Source organism: Ruditapes philippinarum, unplaced genomic scaffold (assembly GCF_026571515.1).
Source record: "Ruditapes philippinarum isolate M1 unplaced genomic scaffold, ASM2657151v2 ctg189_1_1_1_1, whole genome shotgun sequence".
Classification (NCBI taxonomy): Eukaryota; Metazoa; Mollusca; class Bivalvia; order Venerida; family Veneridae; genus Ruditapes; species Ruditapes philippinarum.
In genome coordinates, this window is record NW_026860350.1 from 70,258 (window position 1) to 88,691 (window position 18,434).

General features: G+C 31.8%; 2 protein-coding genes across 6 annotated transcripts in view; one reads left to right on the top strand and one right to left on the bottom strand.

Annotated features, from left to right (window-relative positions):
* The window catches only part of LOC132759742 (potassium voltage-gated channel protein Shaker-like), a 112,412-nt gene that overhangs the window by 17,155 nt on the left and 76,823 nt on the right, over positions 1-18,434 (bottom strand). For all 5 annotated transcript variants that reach the window (XM_060751568.1, XM_060751564.1, XM_060751565.1 and 2 more), the window contains exons 2-3: positions 16,717-17,108; positions 11,647-14,324 (exon numbers count right to left, since the gene is read on the bottom strand). In XM_060751568.1, the coding sequence (XP_060607551.1) occupies positions 12,884-14,324; positions 16,717-17,108 (1,833 nt within the window). In that variant the 3' untranslated portion in view covers positions 11,647-12,883. The remainder of the gene's footprint in view (positions 1-11,646; positions 14,325-16,716; positions 17,109-18,434) is intronic.
* The window catches only part of LOC132759743 (U1 small nuclear ribonucleoprotein 70 kDa-like), an 87,844-nt gene continuing 84,877 nt past the window's right edge, over positions 15,468-18,434 (top strand). Inside the window, exons 1-2 of the mRNA XM_060751570.1 lie at positions 15,468-15,772; positions 17,776-17,838. Of these exons, the coding sequence (XP_060607553.1) occupies positions 15,629-15,772; positions 17,776-17,838 (207 nt within the window). The 5' untranslated portion in view covers positions 15,468-15,628. The remainder of the gene's footprint in view (positions 15,773-17,775; positions 17,839-18,434) is intronic.

The following is an 18,434-nucleotide window of genomic DNA, read 5'->3' on the forward strand; positions in this document are numbered from 1 at the left end:
CCGTACATGATAATTAGCTAAATTGCGTCTGATTTGTTTCCGTACTTATTGTCAGCGCGTCACATTTTTAGTGGTTACGTCACGTGTATAATGATTACGTCACATGTCTAAATATAGAACGTCAAACAGTGATTTTATTGCATAATAACACACACTTTCGGTTCTTCTATGTTCAATAGGGAAAAATCCGGGTCGTGTTAGAATATGCAATAATTGTGTTAGTAAATAAAATCATGATGGAAAATCATATATCTAACACAGGAGGTGACCTAACACAGCCTGTGTATTGAACTAATTGGACCCACTTTTTGATTTATGTTAAACTTCACAAGTGAAAGTTTGTACTACAATATTATCTATCTTTAAACTGGACACAGCTAATTCAAGCAGAAATTTCCTTTCATAAAAAGCTCTTAGTCCAATTGAATTCTCTGTTTATTTACTCAATGATTTTAATTCTGCCTATTTAAAGCCTTTATAATATATAAATGACCATTATAGAGAAAATATTTACCAACTAAACATTTTCAATGACTGAAGAATTTGTTCATAATTGTTCAAAACTTTCCTTGTCCTAACAACTAAAATTGATTTTTGCTTGGCAGAAATAATTCCCTCTGGGAAAACTTGTGCTAAATCTCTGACTGAAACAGAATAGAAGTATATCCGCTAATTGCTTTGCAAAAAATCTTGTTTTGACAAAAAAACTGAAATTAAAAAGCATGTACATGTAAATAAATCAAGGCTCATTTTTTGCATTTATGTAAAAAAAAAGTTCTGAAAATTATTTGCCCAATAAATGTTGCTAAAATAATTCGATGGCTCAGCGCAAAAGTCAGCTAAGTCCATATTTCACCTAAAATGACTTTTCCATAAATTCTGAAAGCTAATCAAACATCCCTTGATTTCTGAAAATATTTTGAACATATTCCCTGTAATAGTAATTATATTTGAATTTCAAGCAAACATGGTAAGTCAAACTGATCAAATTAGTTACTGCAAAACTAGATTAAGTCAAGTCAGTATGAGTTTTGCACCAATTTTTTTTTTTCAACCCACACAAATTTGCCAGTGCAAAACTAGTCTAACTTAAGTGTTGCACTAAGTAATATTATGAAGCTTTAGCATGTAGTTCTTTTACAACATAGAAAATAAGAATATTCCTTTAAAATTACATTTGCACTGGCACCCTGTTTTAAACTTGCAATAGTTTTGATGACCCATATACATGTAGCATTCGTATATTGTAAAGCCTTAATTCAGTGAGGCCATACATTAGTGTGACATCATTTTAAGCTATTGCAAGAAGTCTACAATTTTTGCTATTATGACTTGCATCGCATCCATTTGTGAAGAAGTTTAAGTCAAACAGTGTCATGAATTAAAATGAAAGATAAAAAGAAGTATTGTTTTGTAAGTTGGCATAGAGTAAGAATTTAGTTTATCCTTTGCATTCTTTGACAGACCCAAACCCTAAACAAAGTTTTGGAAATTTAAAAATCTAGATTTGTGTCTTATTCAGAACCAGATTTAAAAAGGCATAATTAAAAGCTATTTTTAGATTTTATAATAAAACAGATGAGGACTTAATTTTAGCTGGAGAATATGATATGCACTTAATAAAAATAATATTCATAATTGGCCAATGCAGTTAACTGTAGCCACCTCGAAAATTATTGATTTAACTTTTATGTGGTTATTTTTTTTATATACCCTTCTTAAAATAAAAAATAATAGGAAGTGTTCTCTACTTGTATATAGCTTGATTTTGAATGATACTGCATAAAGTTGTTGAAATTTACAAACAATATTACTTTAAACAAAGTGCAAAATCTAAAACTAGAGGATGCTTTTGTAAAAAAGCGCATGTCTCCCCCACTGCTGAGAATAACTGTGAATGGAAACAGGAATGGAAATGGAGATAAGATAATGTAAATACCCGGTAGTCACTTCAATGAAGGCTGTCTATGGATGGTTTCTATTGTTAAGGTTGTACGGTCACTGTGACCTTGACCTTTGAACTACTGACCCCAAAAACAATAGGGATCATCTGCTCAATAAGACCATTCATCCTATGAAGTTTGAGAGCTGTAGGTCAAAAGGAACTCTAGTTATCGTCCGGAAACGAAGAATGGACGGACGGACAGACAGGGCAAAAACAATATGTCTCCCCCCAGTTTGAGGGTTGTAGGTCAAAAGGAACTCTAGTTATCATCCGGAAATGAGAAATTGACCAACGGTCACTGTGACCTTGACCTTTGACCTACTGACCCCAAAAACAATAGGGATCATCTGCTCTATAAGACCAATCATCCTATGAAGTTTGAGGGCTGTAGGTCAAAAGGAACTCTAGTTATCATCCGGAAACGAGAAATTGACCAACGGTCACTGTGACCTTGACCTTTGAACTACTGACCCTAAAAAACAATAGGGATCATCTGCTCAATAAGACCAATCATCCTATGAAGTTTGAGGTCTGTAGGTCTAAAGGAACTCTAGTTATCATCCGGAAACGAGAAATTGACCAACGGTCAGTGTGACCTTGACCTTTGACCTACTGACCCCAAAAACAATAGGGATCATCAGCTCTATAAGACCAATCATCCTATGAAGTTTGAGGGCTGTAGGTCAAAAGAAACTCTAGTTATCATCCGGAAACGAGAAATTGACCAACGGTCACTGTGACCTTGACCTTTGAACTACTGACCCCAAAAACAATAGGGATCATCTGCTCAATAAGACCATTCATCCTATGAAGTTTGAGAGCTGTAGGTCAAAAGGAACTCTAGTTATCGTCCGGAAACGAAGAATGGACGGACGGACGGACTGACGGACGGACGGACTGACGGACGGACGGACTGACGGACTGACGGACGGACAGGGCAAAAACAATATGTCTCCCCCCGAGGTGGGGGAGACATAATAACAGGGCCTCTCAAAAATAGATAATTAGAAGGACATAATATAAACAATTAAACTATGAAGTCAAGGTTATGTAGATCTTACCCTTGATTTTCAGCATTTAACATAGTTCATAGTCTGTTAATATTGCAATATATCACAATATCATTTTTCTTTGCAATACCCAGTCAGGGCTGTCGGATAAAAGTTTAAAATAGTAAGATATCATGACGTGTGACACAGTTCCATAGAGACCAAATCAACAAAAATTATTTTTGTTTCCAAAACGAAAGACGGCGATATGTTTTTGGGAAAATTCACATAAAATGAGATTCTTATCAATTGATTATTAAGCTTAAAGCAGCACGCCTCCAGATTCATGCTAATTTTCATGAAAATTTTGAAAATGCATTTGAATGTATAATATTGTGAAATAACCAAAAGGAAGCAATTTACACATTATCAATGGCACTTACAACCCACGTAAATTACCAAAAAGTGGTCAAAAGTGGTTTTCCTAAAATCTTAGTACATATTTCTCAACTTTGATTTTATTGAAATATTTGGACTCACTCATCTGGAGGCATGCAGATTTAAACCATTGTGAACACAATCTGCTTACTACTGTCCTTGTATGTAATATTTCTTGTATTTGTTTATTTATGATTATCAGATAAAAATGAAGAATTATAACAACATCAATTATTGTTTATTTTTCATTTGTCAAATATTAATTATTCATATTTTATGTTCAACTGTCTGTCCATTATGCGATTGATAGTCAACCCTTTATTCTCACAAATCTTTGTAAAAAATCAGTGACATATGTCAAAATTATATGTAGTTAGCGGCAGACTTAAACTGTGCCAAATACATGGGAAAACGCTCCTGAGAGCATCCCAGAATATAAAATTTTCCGGGGGAGTAGCCCCCTTAAGAACCACCAAATTGGCCATACAATCACAAAATCATGAGGACGGGCCTGCTAGTCCAGATTAAATGAAAGATAAATTAAACAAAGTTAAACACAAATTAAAAACAGTTCTACACATGTGAAAGCTGTGAATTCTCATTATTAACATAATATTCTTCAATATTTGAACTTAAGAATGATGAGGGAATTTGTTGATATTGAAAATTGTAAATGGAATTTGTTGATATTGAAAATTGTAAATGCTATTATTTTACAGAGCATGCTAAAATAAGAGTTTATAAATCTACAAACTGATGAATTTAATTTATCAAAAGTAGGGCTGTAACTTTTACTTGCATTAAGATCCAGACCATGATACTAATACGGTTCCGGTATATGTTTTAAACCTCTATGATCACTGGCTCATGATTCAAACCTATATTAATCAAAATTCTAATAACTAACTCTTAAAACCTTTAAAAATGCTTTTTTTGTTCTACAATTTTTAGCTTGTCTATTCGCAGAATAATCGAGCTAGTGCAGTCACCCATTTGTCACGTTGGTGTCCCAGTGGTAAAGTTTTTACGTGAAAGAAAGTATCTCCATAACTACTGAATGGAGTGCATTGAAAATTCATACACTTGTTCTCTGTGATTATCAAACATGATTGGCACTAGTCCCATAGCTCTGATTGCTTTTTTAGCATAATTATGCCCCTTTTTCAACTTAGAAATTCTTGATTAAGTTTTTGCTTGTAAGCAAGTATCTCCATAACTACTTAAGGGAATGGATTGAAACCACACACACTTGTTCTTTGTGATTATCCTATATGATTGGCACAAGTCCCATAACTCTGATTTGCTATTTGCATAATTATGCCTCTTTTTTAAACTTAGAAATTCTTGGTGTAAGCTGGTATCTCCATAACTACGGAAGGGAATGGATTGAAACCCCTACACTTTTTTGTGATTATCTAACATGATTGTCACAGGTCCCATAACTCTGATTTGCTTTTTTGCATAATAATTATGCCTCTTTTTTATACTTAAAAATTCTTGTTGTAAGCTGGTATCTCCATAACTACTGAAGGGAATGGATTGAAACTTCACACACACTTGTTCTCTGTGATTATCTAACATGATTGGCACAAGTCCCATAACTCTGATTTGCTTTTTTGCATAATTATGCCCCATTTTTTTTACTTAGAAATTCTTGATTAAGTTTTTGCGTGTAAGCTGATATCTCCATAAGGCATAACTATTGAAGGGAATGGATTGAAACTTAACACACTTATTCTCTGTGATTATCTAACATGACATGGCATAAGTCCAATAACTCTTATTTGTTTAAATTTACCAAATGTAGAATTTTATAATAAATAGGTTCCCGTTTTAAATTTACAGTATATAAAAGTAAGTCTATGGACCTGGCTTTTACATACTCCTACCAGTGATCTCTGATCTCTTGTGCAAAAATTACTCAAACATTTCATATGAAGTGTACAAAGGTCTTATTTATATGTTCACTTCAGGTATAATCCTTTATTCCCATCATTCCCATTTTATAAGACTACAAGTGTATAATATGAAATGCTCAGTCTAAGCTACAAATATTGTCATATTTAAGTTGCATTGTTAAATAACTATTTAATAGAGAAATAGAAATATCAATTTTGACAATTAGATAATTTGAATTATTTCAGAATGTTCATTGTATGTAATTTTTCCTCTTATTATATAATTCAAATAGATTTGTAAATTATGTTAACTTGACTTAGCACATATTTTACAACTTTAGTTTCAACAAATCATTCATTTACAAGTGCAAAACTCATCCAAGTTGACTTAGCCTAGTTTTGCGCTAACTTGTTTTTAGGAAAGTCTTTGATTTTCAGTGCAAAACCCATGCTAACTCAAAATATTGCATTTAAACCATTAAGAATTAATTCCACTAGACAATGACTTATCATATAAGTTTCAAGGCCTTTAGCATGAATCAAAAATATTAGAATATTTAAAAGATACATGAAGGGAAAAAAATTAAACAGTTTTTTCACCCTCCTGTAAAATTTCAAAAAATGGTGTTAGCTGAGTTTTGCGCTGAGCCAGCAAATTGGTCAAAGAGGAACACTACAATCATTGGCCAGAAATCAGTGAAAGTTACATTTGGAAATAGTAGTGACTATACAATTAACAGTTAATGAAAATTTATTGACTGTGACATTAGTTTATTGGAAAGTCTTATGTAGAATCTTCTTTTGGTTTTGCTGATGTCTATTTTACTGTGTTAACTTCATATTGATCATGATTCCACCTTGGCTAATTAACTTATAGCAATTTTAGTCATACTTAAAAAGTTTCGAAATTTTTGCTTTTACTTATCTCATACATTACAACTTCTCTATAAAGAAATGTCAAATGTAGTGGTGTGCAGCAAGGGATCCCCCATCCCAGCTTCCGAAATCCCCTCCCCCCCGTTTTTTTTAAATCTTATAATTTCAGGTGTGAGCACATATATGTAGATACATTGGTTATTAGATCATTAAGTTGCCCTGACAATTGTCTGGCAACTACATGTACTTTTAAACAACAAGAAAAGAAAAACAACCAAACAAACAAACAAGAGTACATGTACAGTTTAAATGTCACTAAAGGTCACTTAACCCAATATTACAGTTGTCAAAGAGGTATAAAAAGTATCTTATTTATGAGATTGTTACTACAGAGATACATGTATTTATAAAAATATATAATCAATGGTTAAGAGTGGTGGAACAACAAAAAAAAAAACTTTTTGTAATAATTGTGATTATATTGTCAGCATCCTTAGAAAGTAAAGATAAGAAACTGTTGTTTTCTGGTGTTGTTTTTTTGTTGTTGGGTTTACATAACATCAACACAGTAGAGGTCACATGGCCTCTTTCTAGCTACATGTGATGTATACTACTTTGGGAAGATCTCAGTTGCCCCTCCATGCATTATTTCAAACAAGTCAATTTTTTTTTCTATATGTAATTTTAATGTTGCTCGTGACTAAGGATATTTTGTGAGTTTAAAGAGGACTTCAGCTTTCATTTTCCGTTGGAAAAAACAATTGTGTGTTGTTTCAAACTAAATATTTCAGTAATTTTATCTTGGAAAAGTACATCATCAGGACTTTACTTATTTAAATATAGATAACGGATAGGTAGATTAGACACTATCTGTTAAAACCTTACTGATATGGATGAAAACACCTTATTGGGAGAATTGCCCATATATTTTGAGGCTGGATAATGGACCTGGGTAAATTGTGCCCAACGGATTCCTTAGCCAATAGAAATACTCTTAAAATAGACTAGATGGTCAATATCTAACATGTTTTGAAGAGACTAAATATGTTTATTGCTTTATTCATAATAGATATTGCTGTCTTTTTAACTGATTTATATATAAGCTGTGCATAATATTTCATATAATGGCAGACTGACCACTATCCCAGTTGAGCAATAAATGTTATAGATTGTGAAGATGAATAGTATTCCCCTAGGACACACTGTCCTGGACAACAGCCTGAGGTCTTTCCCAGACACTATAGTTAATTAGACTGGAGTAATGCCAGTTACATATGATTTTAATAACTTACTTTAAAGGTACTGAGCCAGAACATAATTTACCATCCATCCTTAATGAAGATGTTACATGTAAATTGTTCTGACTTAAAGTAATTTAAATATAATATCCCACATTGTTTCACATGATTTGGACTAATTGTAAAACTTAAAACATTCATGAGCAATTTCAGTAATTTAATATATACATGTTTGTATTAAGGACTCAGAAAGAAGCCTTAATTGGCAAAGAACTTACTAAACAAAGTTATCCTCTTTTAGTGTAAACTAAAGAAGCAAATAGCTTGCTTAGACTATAGAGCCAGTGAAACCAGACACTATTCTGTTGGCTAACCAATTCAAATTTACTTGTCAAAGGACAAATTCCAAGACTGGTTTTAATTGACTTCTAAATATCAAAACAACACTTCACTTTCTGTAAGCTAGATATACATCTCATATATGTTTATGCAAAAAGAATCATGGTTTTTAGATTGGTTTCAGGAGCAGATTAGACACCAGAAGAAAGAAATTATGTTGTTTGTAATCAAATTCATGTTTTGGCAAAGACATAAAGAAAGTTCTATCAAAGCATCCAATCAAAAAATATTCATGAATGTCCAATCAACTGAATTCTCATTTGCTGCTTGGAAGAAATGTACTGGCTGTCATGAAATTGCACGAAAATGTCACATTGAAAGTTCCGTGATAATACATCTAGTATCTACTGATACATTCAACATTTGTTAATTTTGAGGACACTGTTAACAGGAAGCATAAATTTGTCAACAAGCTCAGTCTTTGCCATTTTTGTTTTGGCTGTTTTGGGCTACATTCAATGGTTCCCTGTCACTGAATTTTTAGTCAAATCTGTTCCTCTATAAATCAAACGGCCAAAATATTTGTGTTAAAACTGGTGTTCAAATCCAGAAAAGAAAACATCCCCAAATGTTTGTTATACATATTTTGAAAATTTGAATAACTGATATATATATTGCAATTACTTGTTAAATGTAACCTAAATGTATGTGAAATAATGCATTTGAAATTGAATGATATGGGTTGTTTTATGGGAGTATGTCATCTGTTACAATGAAATCTGATAAATATTATACAGAATGTATGACAAGAAAATAGCATTATTATATGCTAGGAACAGCTGCTTGATGTATAATATTGTCAATATTGAGTGAACACAGAAAGCCCCGGCATCCAGCTGGTAACAATAGAAACAATAAACAATACATGCTAGTTTTTAATTACTGGTTTTATAATAAAAGTCTGTAGGAAAGATTTTCTATTTATAAGTCTGTGTTAAGAGCTATATGTAAAACATAGAGCAATACAGAAACCTTTCTAGTCAGGATTTAAACAAATGGTATCACTATGCAGAAGCTTTAATAGTATGACTTATAATGCAGGAGCTTTTCAGTACAGGACCTTATTAAGAAATTAAGACAATGCTTAACTAGTAAAAGAAGACATCAGGTGCCTCTCCTGGCATTATTTTGACACATGTGGATACAAATGTAAAGCCATGTCCTTCTAGTACCAATATATATATTGCTTTCTGAGACTCAAACCCATAGTGTCGAGGGTAAGTTTATTCTAAGTCTGCAATCCTGACTACTTCTCCATGAATAGGTCTTGAGATAGTCTTAGCTGCTATTGTGATTGTAACCTATTAAGTCAAATGAACCACTTTTATATCTATAGATAAATGATTATGCTACAATTTTAATGACAAAACATTCACAAATAGACTAAAATATAATCACAACATTTTCCATACCTGTAAACAACAAACTTTACAGGATCTTAATTTTTTTTCATAATTTTCAATATGCATGCATCTACCATAAAAATGCACTATAAAGATATCTTTAAATCAATTCTGCATTAACAATTTTAAGATTGCAATCAAAAGAATGATATAGATCTTTTTAACATTGGGAGCTAAATCTTGCTGGAAAACTTCCCAATTACACAGATTTGATCCAAAGGTAAGATGTGAATTAATATTCTTGTTAACATATTTTTATTGTCTGAAACAATCCATTCTATACATGCACAGTAATGTTTGTGCCAAATGTTTAAAATGTAACCATTCATTTAACAAATATTGATTACTTTAACTGTGGTTTTAATGCACATTATCTTGTTACTATCATTATACAGGATAAAAAATGTTTAGTTTACATCAGTTGTATGTAAAATATTCATGTTTTTAGAATCAAATATCATGAAATATGAAGTTTGTGGAAAATTTACTCTTAAAATCAAACTGACATCACATTAATTCTAATTGTACATGTAGAAATAATACAATTATAAGTTTATGATAAAATTACCTCATGCTTTGTTCATTTTAGTGATTTATAACAAATATTATTTTTATTATGGGCAGGGCTGGGGTAGGAGGGTGAAGGGGGAGGGCTGTTATCTTAATAAATATCAAAATGATCCAAAATAATCACATTTTATTTAAACTTAACATGAATATTACATTCCCAGAGATTAAAATTTTTTAATATCTCAAACCATATCATTCATTATTTCTATTTCTTTTCATTTTTCCCAGTCTATGGGAAATCTAATTATTACTCTATTTTTCTCATTATATTATCTACCTTTATGGACATATTTTGATAATATAATGATAATATTACAAATTTACAATTCAGACATTAAAAAAGTTAAAAAGCAATGTTAACTTAAAAGTTATAAGGAGTAAATTGTCAGACCAAGGAAGAATTCTTAAAGCTGCATACCTCCAGATGAGCCAACATATTTCAAGAAAATCAACTTTGTATAAAAATGTACTAATATTCTAAGAATGTAAGAATATTCAGATTACCACACATTACAGGAAATAATTTTCATGTTATATGCAATTAATGACTGGTTTTGAAGTATTTATCACCATATTTCTACTGCATGACTAACATAGTAAGGGCTGTTCTTGCACATTCTGATCAATTCTTTCAAATTGGTAATGTTCGTAGATTTTAAGTGTTGTTTACAATGTGTGACTGTGAATTACTTTCATTGTTCAATTGACAGTTATCAATATTTTACCCTCATATATTTTTAAAAATTTCATACTGCTTTAAAATATTAATTTTTTTTTTATCTAGATACAAATTATTAATGATGGATGAGAAGTTGAAATACCAAAGAAATCTACATTTTAACAAAAAATCTTCTCTAACTGACCATAAGTACTTGATGTAAGGAAGGTTAATGTCTATTCATGCACCATTTTCCTTTATAAACTAAGAAAAAAATGGGGGTAACAATCATAAAATTGGATTGTTGTAATATAATTCTTAGGATTTGAAATAATGCCAGATTAGTTTGCTAATGGTAGTATAAAGCATGTTACAAACACCCATATACAAATTGTATTGATAATCTCTCTTAATCCAGATTAGCATTTGATTAACAACGTACTGTATTACATGATGATACATGTAACTTTAATCAAATGTACAAATATTCTAAAAGAGTTTTTTTTTTATATTATTATTACTATGTATTATTATTTTATTATGAAAATGCCACTTGATAGAATTATCACACAAATTATTTATTGGCCAAAATAAGAAGCCTATGCTTTCTTAGTGTTTGTGTAAACTGTAACAGATTTTAAATCTTTTAAAAGAGATAATGTAGATCTTTTAAAAGAGATAATGTAGATCTTTTAAAAGAGATAATGTTCATATTATGTACATCTTATAGAGATAATGTAGATCTTTTAAAATAGATAATGTACATCTTATAAAAGAGATAATGTAGATCTTTTAAGATATAATGTACATCTTATAAAAGAGATAATGTAGATCTTTTAAAGAGATAATGTACATCTTTTAAGAGATAATGTACATCTTATAAAAAAGATAATGTAGATCTTTTAAAAGAGATAATGTACATCTTTTAAGAGATAATGTACATCTTGTAAAAGAGATAATGTACATCTTATGAACGAGATAATGTAGATCTTTTAAAAGAGATAATGTACATCTTATAAAAGAGATAATGTACATTTTATAAAAGAGATAATGTAGATCTTATAAAAGGGATAATGTAGATCTTTTAAAAGAAAAAGAGATAATGTAGATCTTTTAAAAGAGACATTATAAGAACAACAAAATTAATTTTCAAAAAGTTTGGAAGTTATAGATTATTTTACTATACATGTATAATTGAGGATATAACAATAAATTCAAGAATATCTACTCACCATATTTTTGCTACCATGTGGAGAAATTTCTGTGTAGAGATGGAATTGTTGAAATATCAGAATTTTTCTCTCCTGTCTGTGAAAGTCATTTATTCTTCCTTGGTGTGTAAGAGTGTATCAGCTTTTTGTTTAAATAGTTTTGTAATATTCCACTTGTCTAACAGACAGCCTCATTTATTTCCCGTAATTTAAATCCAACATAGTGAAAAACGTGGTACATGGTGCATTGTTATATAGTTTTTAATAAACTGCATAGTGTTAAAAGTGATCTGTACATATATGATGCTCGGAAAAAAAAACAAGGTGATTTCAAAAAGAAGTCATTAAAATTGCTTTATAATCATATATAATGATGTATCACGTAAGTTTAATTTTACATGTACCACAATTTATTCCATTCTTTCTTTCTTTCCTAGTATTTGCAGCTATTTCAAACTGATGCTCCAGGGTGTATTTAAAAAGGTGGCTACTTTCAAATTCTGAGGTAGAAAGCTATTGTTGAAAATTCGACCAAGAGTATCGGTTCAGCCGAGATAACACTTTAAATATATACATATTGCGTCATCCTAAGATAAACTTCTACAACATTTAATTCCACAAAACAGATACAAAGTAACTGTAGCGTGCTATCCCCTATGTGAGAGTTTACAATTCTCTGTGCCATGTATAAAAAGTCCATAACTTGGGTGAGGATTTCTCAAGAAAGACATGGATTTGGAAAAATGTAAAAAAAAAACTGTCGCCAACTTGTAGTCAATAACTGTACATCACTACTATATACATATAAACGTATCACAGCAGGTAACCTTTCAGAAATGGAAAAAGAACACACACACAAAATGTAACATTTGTTAAAAATTCTTATCTCTTGATCCACTATACATGTAATGTTCTCATGTCATTTCTCCTAGTATTTTATAATAACTTTTACTATTGATATTCAAACTGGCAATTTACTCTCATTCTGTCTATTTCCTCTATCTTTATCCACATTTCCTGAATTTCCTGAGTTCAGATCTACATTCTTTCTTGTTCTTTTTTCATCTTTCTATAGAGTAAACATTTTTTTCACAATAAGCTTGCCTGTATCTCCAGTTCTACAAAAATTCTTAACAAATAGCCTCTGATTTTCCATGCTATCATATGGGAACTTTCTTACTTTGATAAAAATGCTCCTTCTGATGTGGTGAATCAAAAGTTTTTGAAGGGTGAATTAGTTCCAATTTCAAATTATACATTATACATCCGTTTCAATGCTCAAATTGTTTACACTAGATGGATTATTATTTTTGTTAGTGTGATTTTCATTAGATTTTTCCATGATATTATATAAACTTCCACCCTCACCCATTTCTAATACATCAGAACCACTATCCCCCGAAATGAGCGAATCCTTCTTTTTTGGATAATCTGGACAAGACTGTACATGTTGGTATGATTGTCTGTCATCGTACTCTGTTTCTCGATGGTAAAAGTAATTGAAGTTGGAAACTATAACAGGCACAGGCAACGCGATTGTCAATACACCGGCAATGGCACACAGTGATCCGACTAACTTTCCCCACACTCCGATCGGACGCATATCCCCATAACCCACAGTTGTCATAGTTACCACAGCCCACCAAAATGCATCCGGTATACTTTTGAAATGTGATGCTTCTGCATCTGCTTCAGCAAAATAAACTGCACTAGAAAACAATATAACTCCAATAAATAGGAAAAATATGAGCAATCCGAGTTCTCGCATACTGGCTTTAAGAGTCTGCCCAAGGATCTGCAGTCCTTTAGAGTGTCTTGATAACTTGAAAATTCGAAAGACACGGACCAATCTTATCACCCTTAGGATAGCCAGGGACATTGCCTGGTTGTTACTTTTGCTTTCATCTGCAATGACTGTCCCCAATGTGATGAAATATGGAATGATTGCAACAATATCTATAACATTCATAATATTTTTAAAGAATCCAAGTTTTCCAGGGCATGATGCATACCGAACAAGAAGTTCTGAAGTAAACCATATTATACAACAGGTTTCTATAATAAAGAATGGCTCATTGAATTTAGGAATATCATCTTCTTCAATTGAACCTGTGCCATTTATTGTCTCATTCGTAACTCTGTAATGCTTGAATTCAGGCAAAGTTTCCAAGCAGAATATCACAATGGAAAGTAAAATAATTAGCACTGAGAAAATGGCAATGATCCTTGCGGCAGTTGAGCTTTCGGGGTATTCAAACAGTAACCATACCCTTCTTTGAAATTCATTTTGTGGAAGTGGTTTTTCTTCTTCTTTGATAAATCCTTCATCTTCGCGATATTTTTCAATAGCAGCTTGTCCTAATTCATAGAATTTAATTTCCTCAGCAAAGACATCAAGAGGCACATTAACAGGCCTCCTCAAACGGCCACCACTCTGGTAGTAGTATAAAATTGCATCGAAACATGGTCTGTTTCGATCAAAAAAGTATTCATTCCGCAAGGGATCATAAAATCTGTTTCGTTTCGATGGGCATCCTAATAAAGTTTCAGGAAATTGATTTAAAGTTTTCAACTGGGTTTCAAACCGAAGTCCACTCACATTGATCACCACTCGCTCACATGCTTCATAATCCATACATTGCTGGCCCATCCCATCATTTGGATGTATATGATCATCTTCAGTAAGTTTTGGAAAAGACCTGGAATTTTGAAGGTTAGAACGATGAGGGCGTTGATTCATTGGAATATAAGTGGAAGTTATACCACCATTCCCCTGCTGCCCCTCACTACACATCATAGCAACCTCCATGCTGATTTATTAAGCACAGCAATATAGCTTATAAAAACATTACATGCATTTTAATGACTCAACTCCACAAGCTAAATAAAATATGAGTTTAAGACGTTTTCCTGAGCTTCATTATTTATTCCAATAAATAAAACCAATTTTGGTCAAGTGACTTTAACACTGCTTAAAATAATAAAATCTACATTAGCCAATCCATGCATTTTTATCTACAAGACAGTTCCTCACACAATTTTAGAACCCAATCCTGCATGCTAGCAAGCAACAAATAAATAGCATCCATAAAATGTACTCGCTACAGCCTTTGACTTTTACCAACTAACAGCATGATAATACACAATCATTCACACACACTAACTCGTTATGCTGAAGCAACAAAGTCGGTTGTCGATCGAATTGCTGACGTCATTAATTGAGCAAAAAGCGTTAACACTACAGCCGTTCACTATTTGCGCTCATTTATATTGATGAACTAACAATAGCTCTTATGCCTCCTATTAACTAAAGGTAGCATACGATAATTCCACGCTAATGAATTCAGATGAACCAAAATGCGATAATAATTTCGATTTTTTTCACTGCTTAATGCCGCAACATTTTCGTTGTTTACTTCAATAGATGCAATCTCATTTCAATAACATACATGACACACGCGTATTAATTATATTGCAAATTAACGCCATTTTTCAGAGCAAATTTAGCGGACGTCAACATGCATTCAATCCCTCTTGCAACATTTTGACAGATCAGCGTGTTGTTGTCAACAAGCGTTTACACATTTGGATTAAAATGTGTTAGCCAATCAGATCCAGTTTTTGAAAATAGTTTAAAAAAGAAACCTAATCAAATAAAATAAATTTCCAATAAAATTAAAATCTAAATTTATCAAAGTTATATTTAAAATGAAAATAAAAATATTTTTATATTGAATTGATAATTATTAATAATTTGTAAACAAAGAAAACTTAACCGCGGCACGCAAATTCTACCACAGTTGTAGGTATACGTCAAATAATTACGCATTGAATTGAATAGGAGTGTGTAAAGCAGTATTGCTATTTTCAGGTACAAGGTTCAGCGTGTAATCGATTGTATACAGAGAAGTAAAGCCAACAGGAAAACGTCGATAAACTCACCGAGAACGTTATTCATCAGTGCATTACATTTACAGAAGTGTAGTTAGCTAGTAGGGCTATAATGACGGCATTTTTGCCTCCAAATTTACTGGCACTTTTTGCTGCCAGGGACCCGATTCCATACCTCCCGCCTGCCGACAAACTCGGTCACGAGAAAAAAAGAAACAGTTATGGTGGAGTTGCTATATTTTTAAAGGAATTCGAGGTAAGTAATAATTTTCATTTACATATTTGATTTTATACAAACAAAGGATTTTAAATGACAGTACTGTAAATAATGAATGTATTGAAAACAAAACTACACTTACAGCGTTTCCAATATGGCGGAAACTAGGGTAGCCATCGTGATGTGTGTAGCTTTAGAGAAACGTCTGTGAGCACATACATATCGAATGTATTGGCTCGTTTGACCTTACTTACAACCTAATAATCCTGGTTTGTTATAGTAATAAAATGCCATTTAATTTAACATTATTCACTTGTTAATTCCAAAATTGAACCACGGTTTAGTAACATTGGATTTCAGGCAGTCCAGTTTTCTATACATTCCCATAAATTATTCACACGCAGCTTGTTATGTTAGCATAATGTGAACTTCAAGCCAATAGCATGCATTATCCATTATTGATAGTAGTAATCTAAATTAATATTAGAAACATCAAATTACCAACAAAATGTTCATTACTGTTACTAAGACAATTCATTTCTACTTGTAATAGAAATGTAGCTACCACCGCTAAGAACGGTTGCTAGAGGCTGATAATAATATCTGATCCAGCTTGAAATCAATAATCCAGTGTATGTTGAAGCAGAGTTCAGAGCACCAGCATAGTGTCTTAATATATTCCTGATTTTGCTAGTAAAACTTAGTGTTCTTAGAGAATTGTAAAATAAAGAACTTTAACCAATAACATTATCTTTTTTATGACTATTATTAATATAACCATGCCGTACATTATCATATATTCATGTTTTAATGATAATACTAAATTAATTGAACATATTTTATTGTCAAGAATTGATATTTAATAAATCTAATAATAATCATTTATACACATTTTGTATTTCTTTGAAAACATGTTCTATAACGACTACAGTTGAAGTTATGTATTCAATAATGTAAACTTACATGAAAAAACATGCTCTTACCTCTGTGGCTGTTCACAATTTCCAAGTAGTGGTGCTGTAGATTCATCCCTGAGTTCATTTCCATCATCCTGATAGTTCTTATATGGAGTTATGCCACCATGAGCATTTTCATTGTGGTCATGGCGTACAGATTCATAAGGAGGTGGATCCGACACTGGGGATGGAATGTCAGCACATTGTTCTTCTTTCTCTTTGTCTTTATGTTTATCCGACTTCTGTTGCATTTTGAAGATGTTTGGAAGGCATGTTGAGGTGGTCTCCTCTTCTGTATGTTGGCTCGCTGTCACTGATCCGGACCGAGCATTGCTTGGTGCAGATTTACTCCGTCTAATTCGTTTTGCTGCTTGAATTCGTTCAAGACGGTGGGATTCACTGGCATCTAAATCTTTAGGCTGAAATAAGTTATTAAATATACATTTTAAAATGTATCAGCCTGGCAGTAATTTGAGTAAAAAATCCATATTTTGTTAAGTTAAATGTTTCTTGATTTTATACAATCTGTATCTGTTTAAGCCGAGATGGATGTTGTAGGAAGCGCTATTGATCTCAATTTCAATAAATCTGACAACCATTGATGAAACTCTCTCATGGAGGAACAGTTTAAGTTGTGATTACCTGAAGCTGAAGGAATTTCCATTCAATGCTAAAGTGAAAAACCAATCAGCCAGATTTATTTTAGTGGTATTGATCAGTGTATTGTAAAAAGTAACAGGGGAAAGGTTGGATGGAGAAGCTCTTGACAGACATTTGTTCATTTTAACATTAGACAGAACTTGTGAAAATTGGCTTGTCTATTGATTTTTGGCTTTATTTCAGCGTCTCCAGTGAACACAAGTTACATGCAGTTGTAGCTAAGAAAGTGATTCTGTTATTTTGTTGTATGGTCATTTTAGCGCCTTTTTAAACACTAAATTTTAGAGATTTTACTGTACATCTAAGAGAAAACAGTTAACAGATTAGCTTATTTTTACCTGTAAAAAAAGAATTTATTGTAGTAATATGCAAGGAAGAAGTAATTGTTTAAGCACATTTTAATTTGATCTTTTATATTGTTAACAGGACCCTAAAGATACTCCTCCACCAACTAGAGTGGAAACAAAAGAAGAGAGGAAAGAAAGGAAGGTATAAAATGATAATGTATATTCTTGAAAGTGCTTATATTGAAGTCATATTTTGTAAGAAATTTGAAAATGATATAACATTGACCACTTAAAAACCTCTGTTGGCTGAAAGTGCTATAATGAGAAATTAAAAATGTGCAATGACTGGAAAAAAAGTAATAAGTATTTTAATACTTGATACTTTGTGAATAAATACATGTTTGAATGAATAAAGGCTTTCCTCATATGTATAGAAATTAGAAACAAACAGTATAAAGTAAATTTAGAGTATGTGAAACATGACTTCACTAGCAATAAGCATGTTGTATATGATTGTAAAATGAAAGTAGTGACAGGATACTACCTTAATAGCATTATTATAATCCATATTTTTTATATTCAGTTTGTTACTTCCAAATCTGTTCTAATACATACAAGTGCCTCATACCAATTACTTGTTTAACTAAAAAAAACTTCTGAAAATCTTCTGTAGAACCATCGTAATAAAATATTACACTTTCTTTTAATAATGAACAAGAAATTACGCATATCCTTTGAAAAGCTTATGAATATCAAAAGAAGTATAAATACCTGAAGAAATGATACCCAATCTTTCAC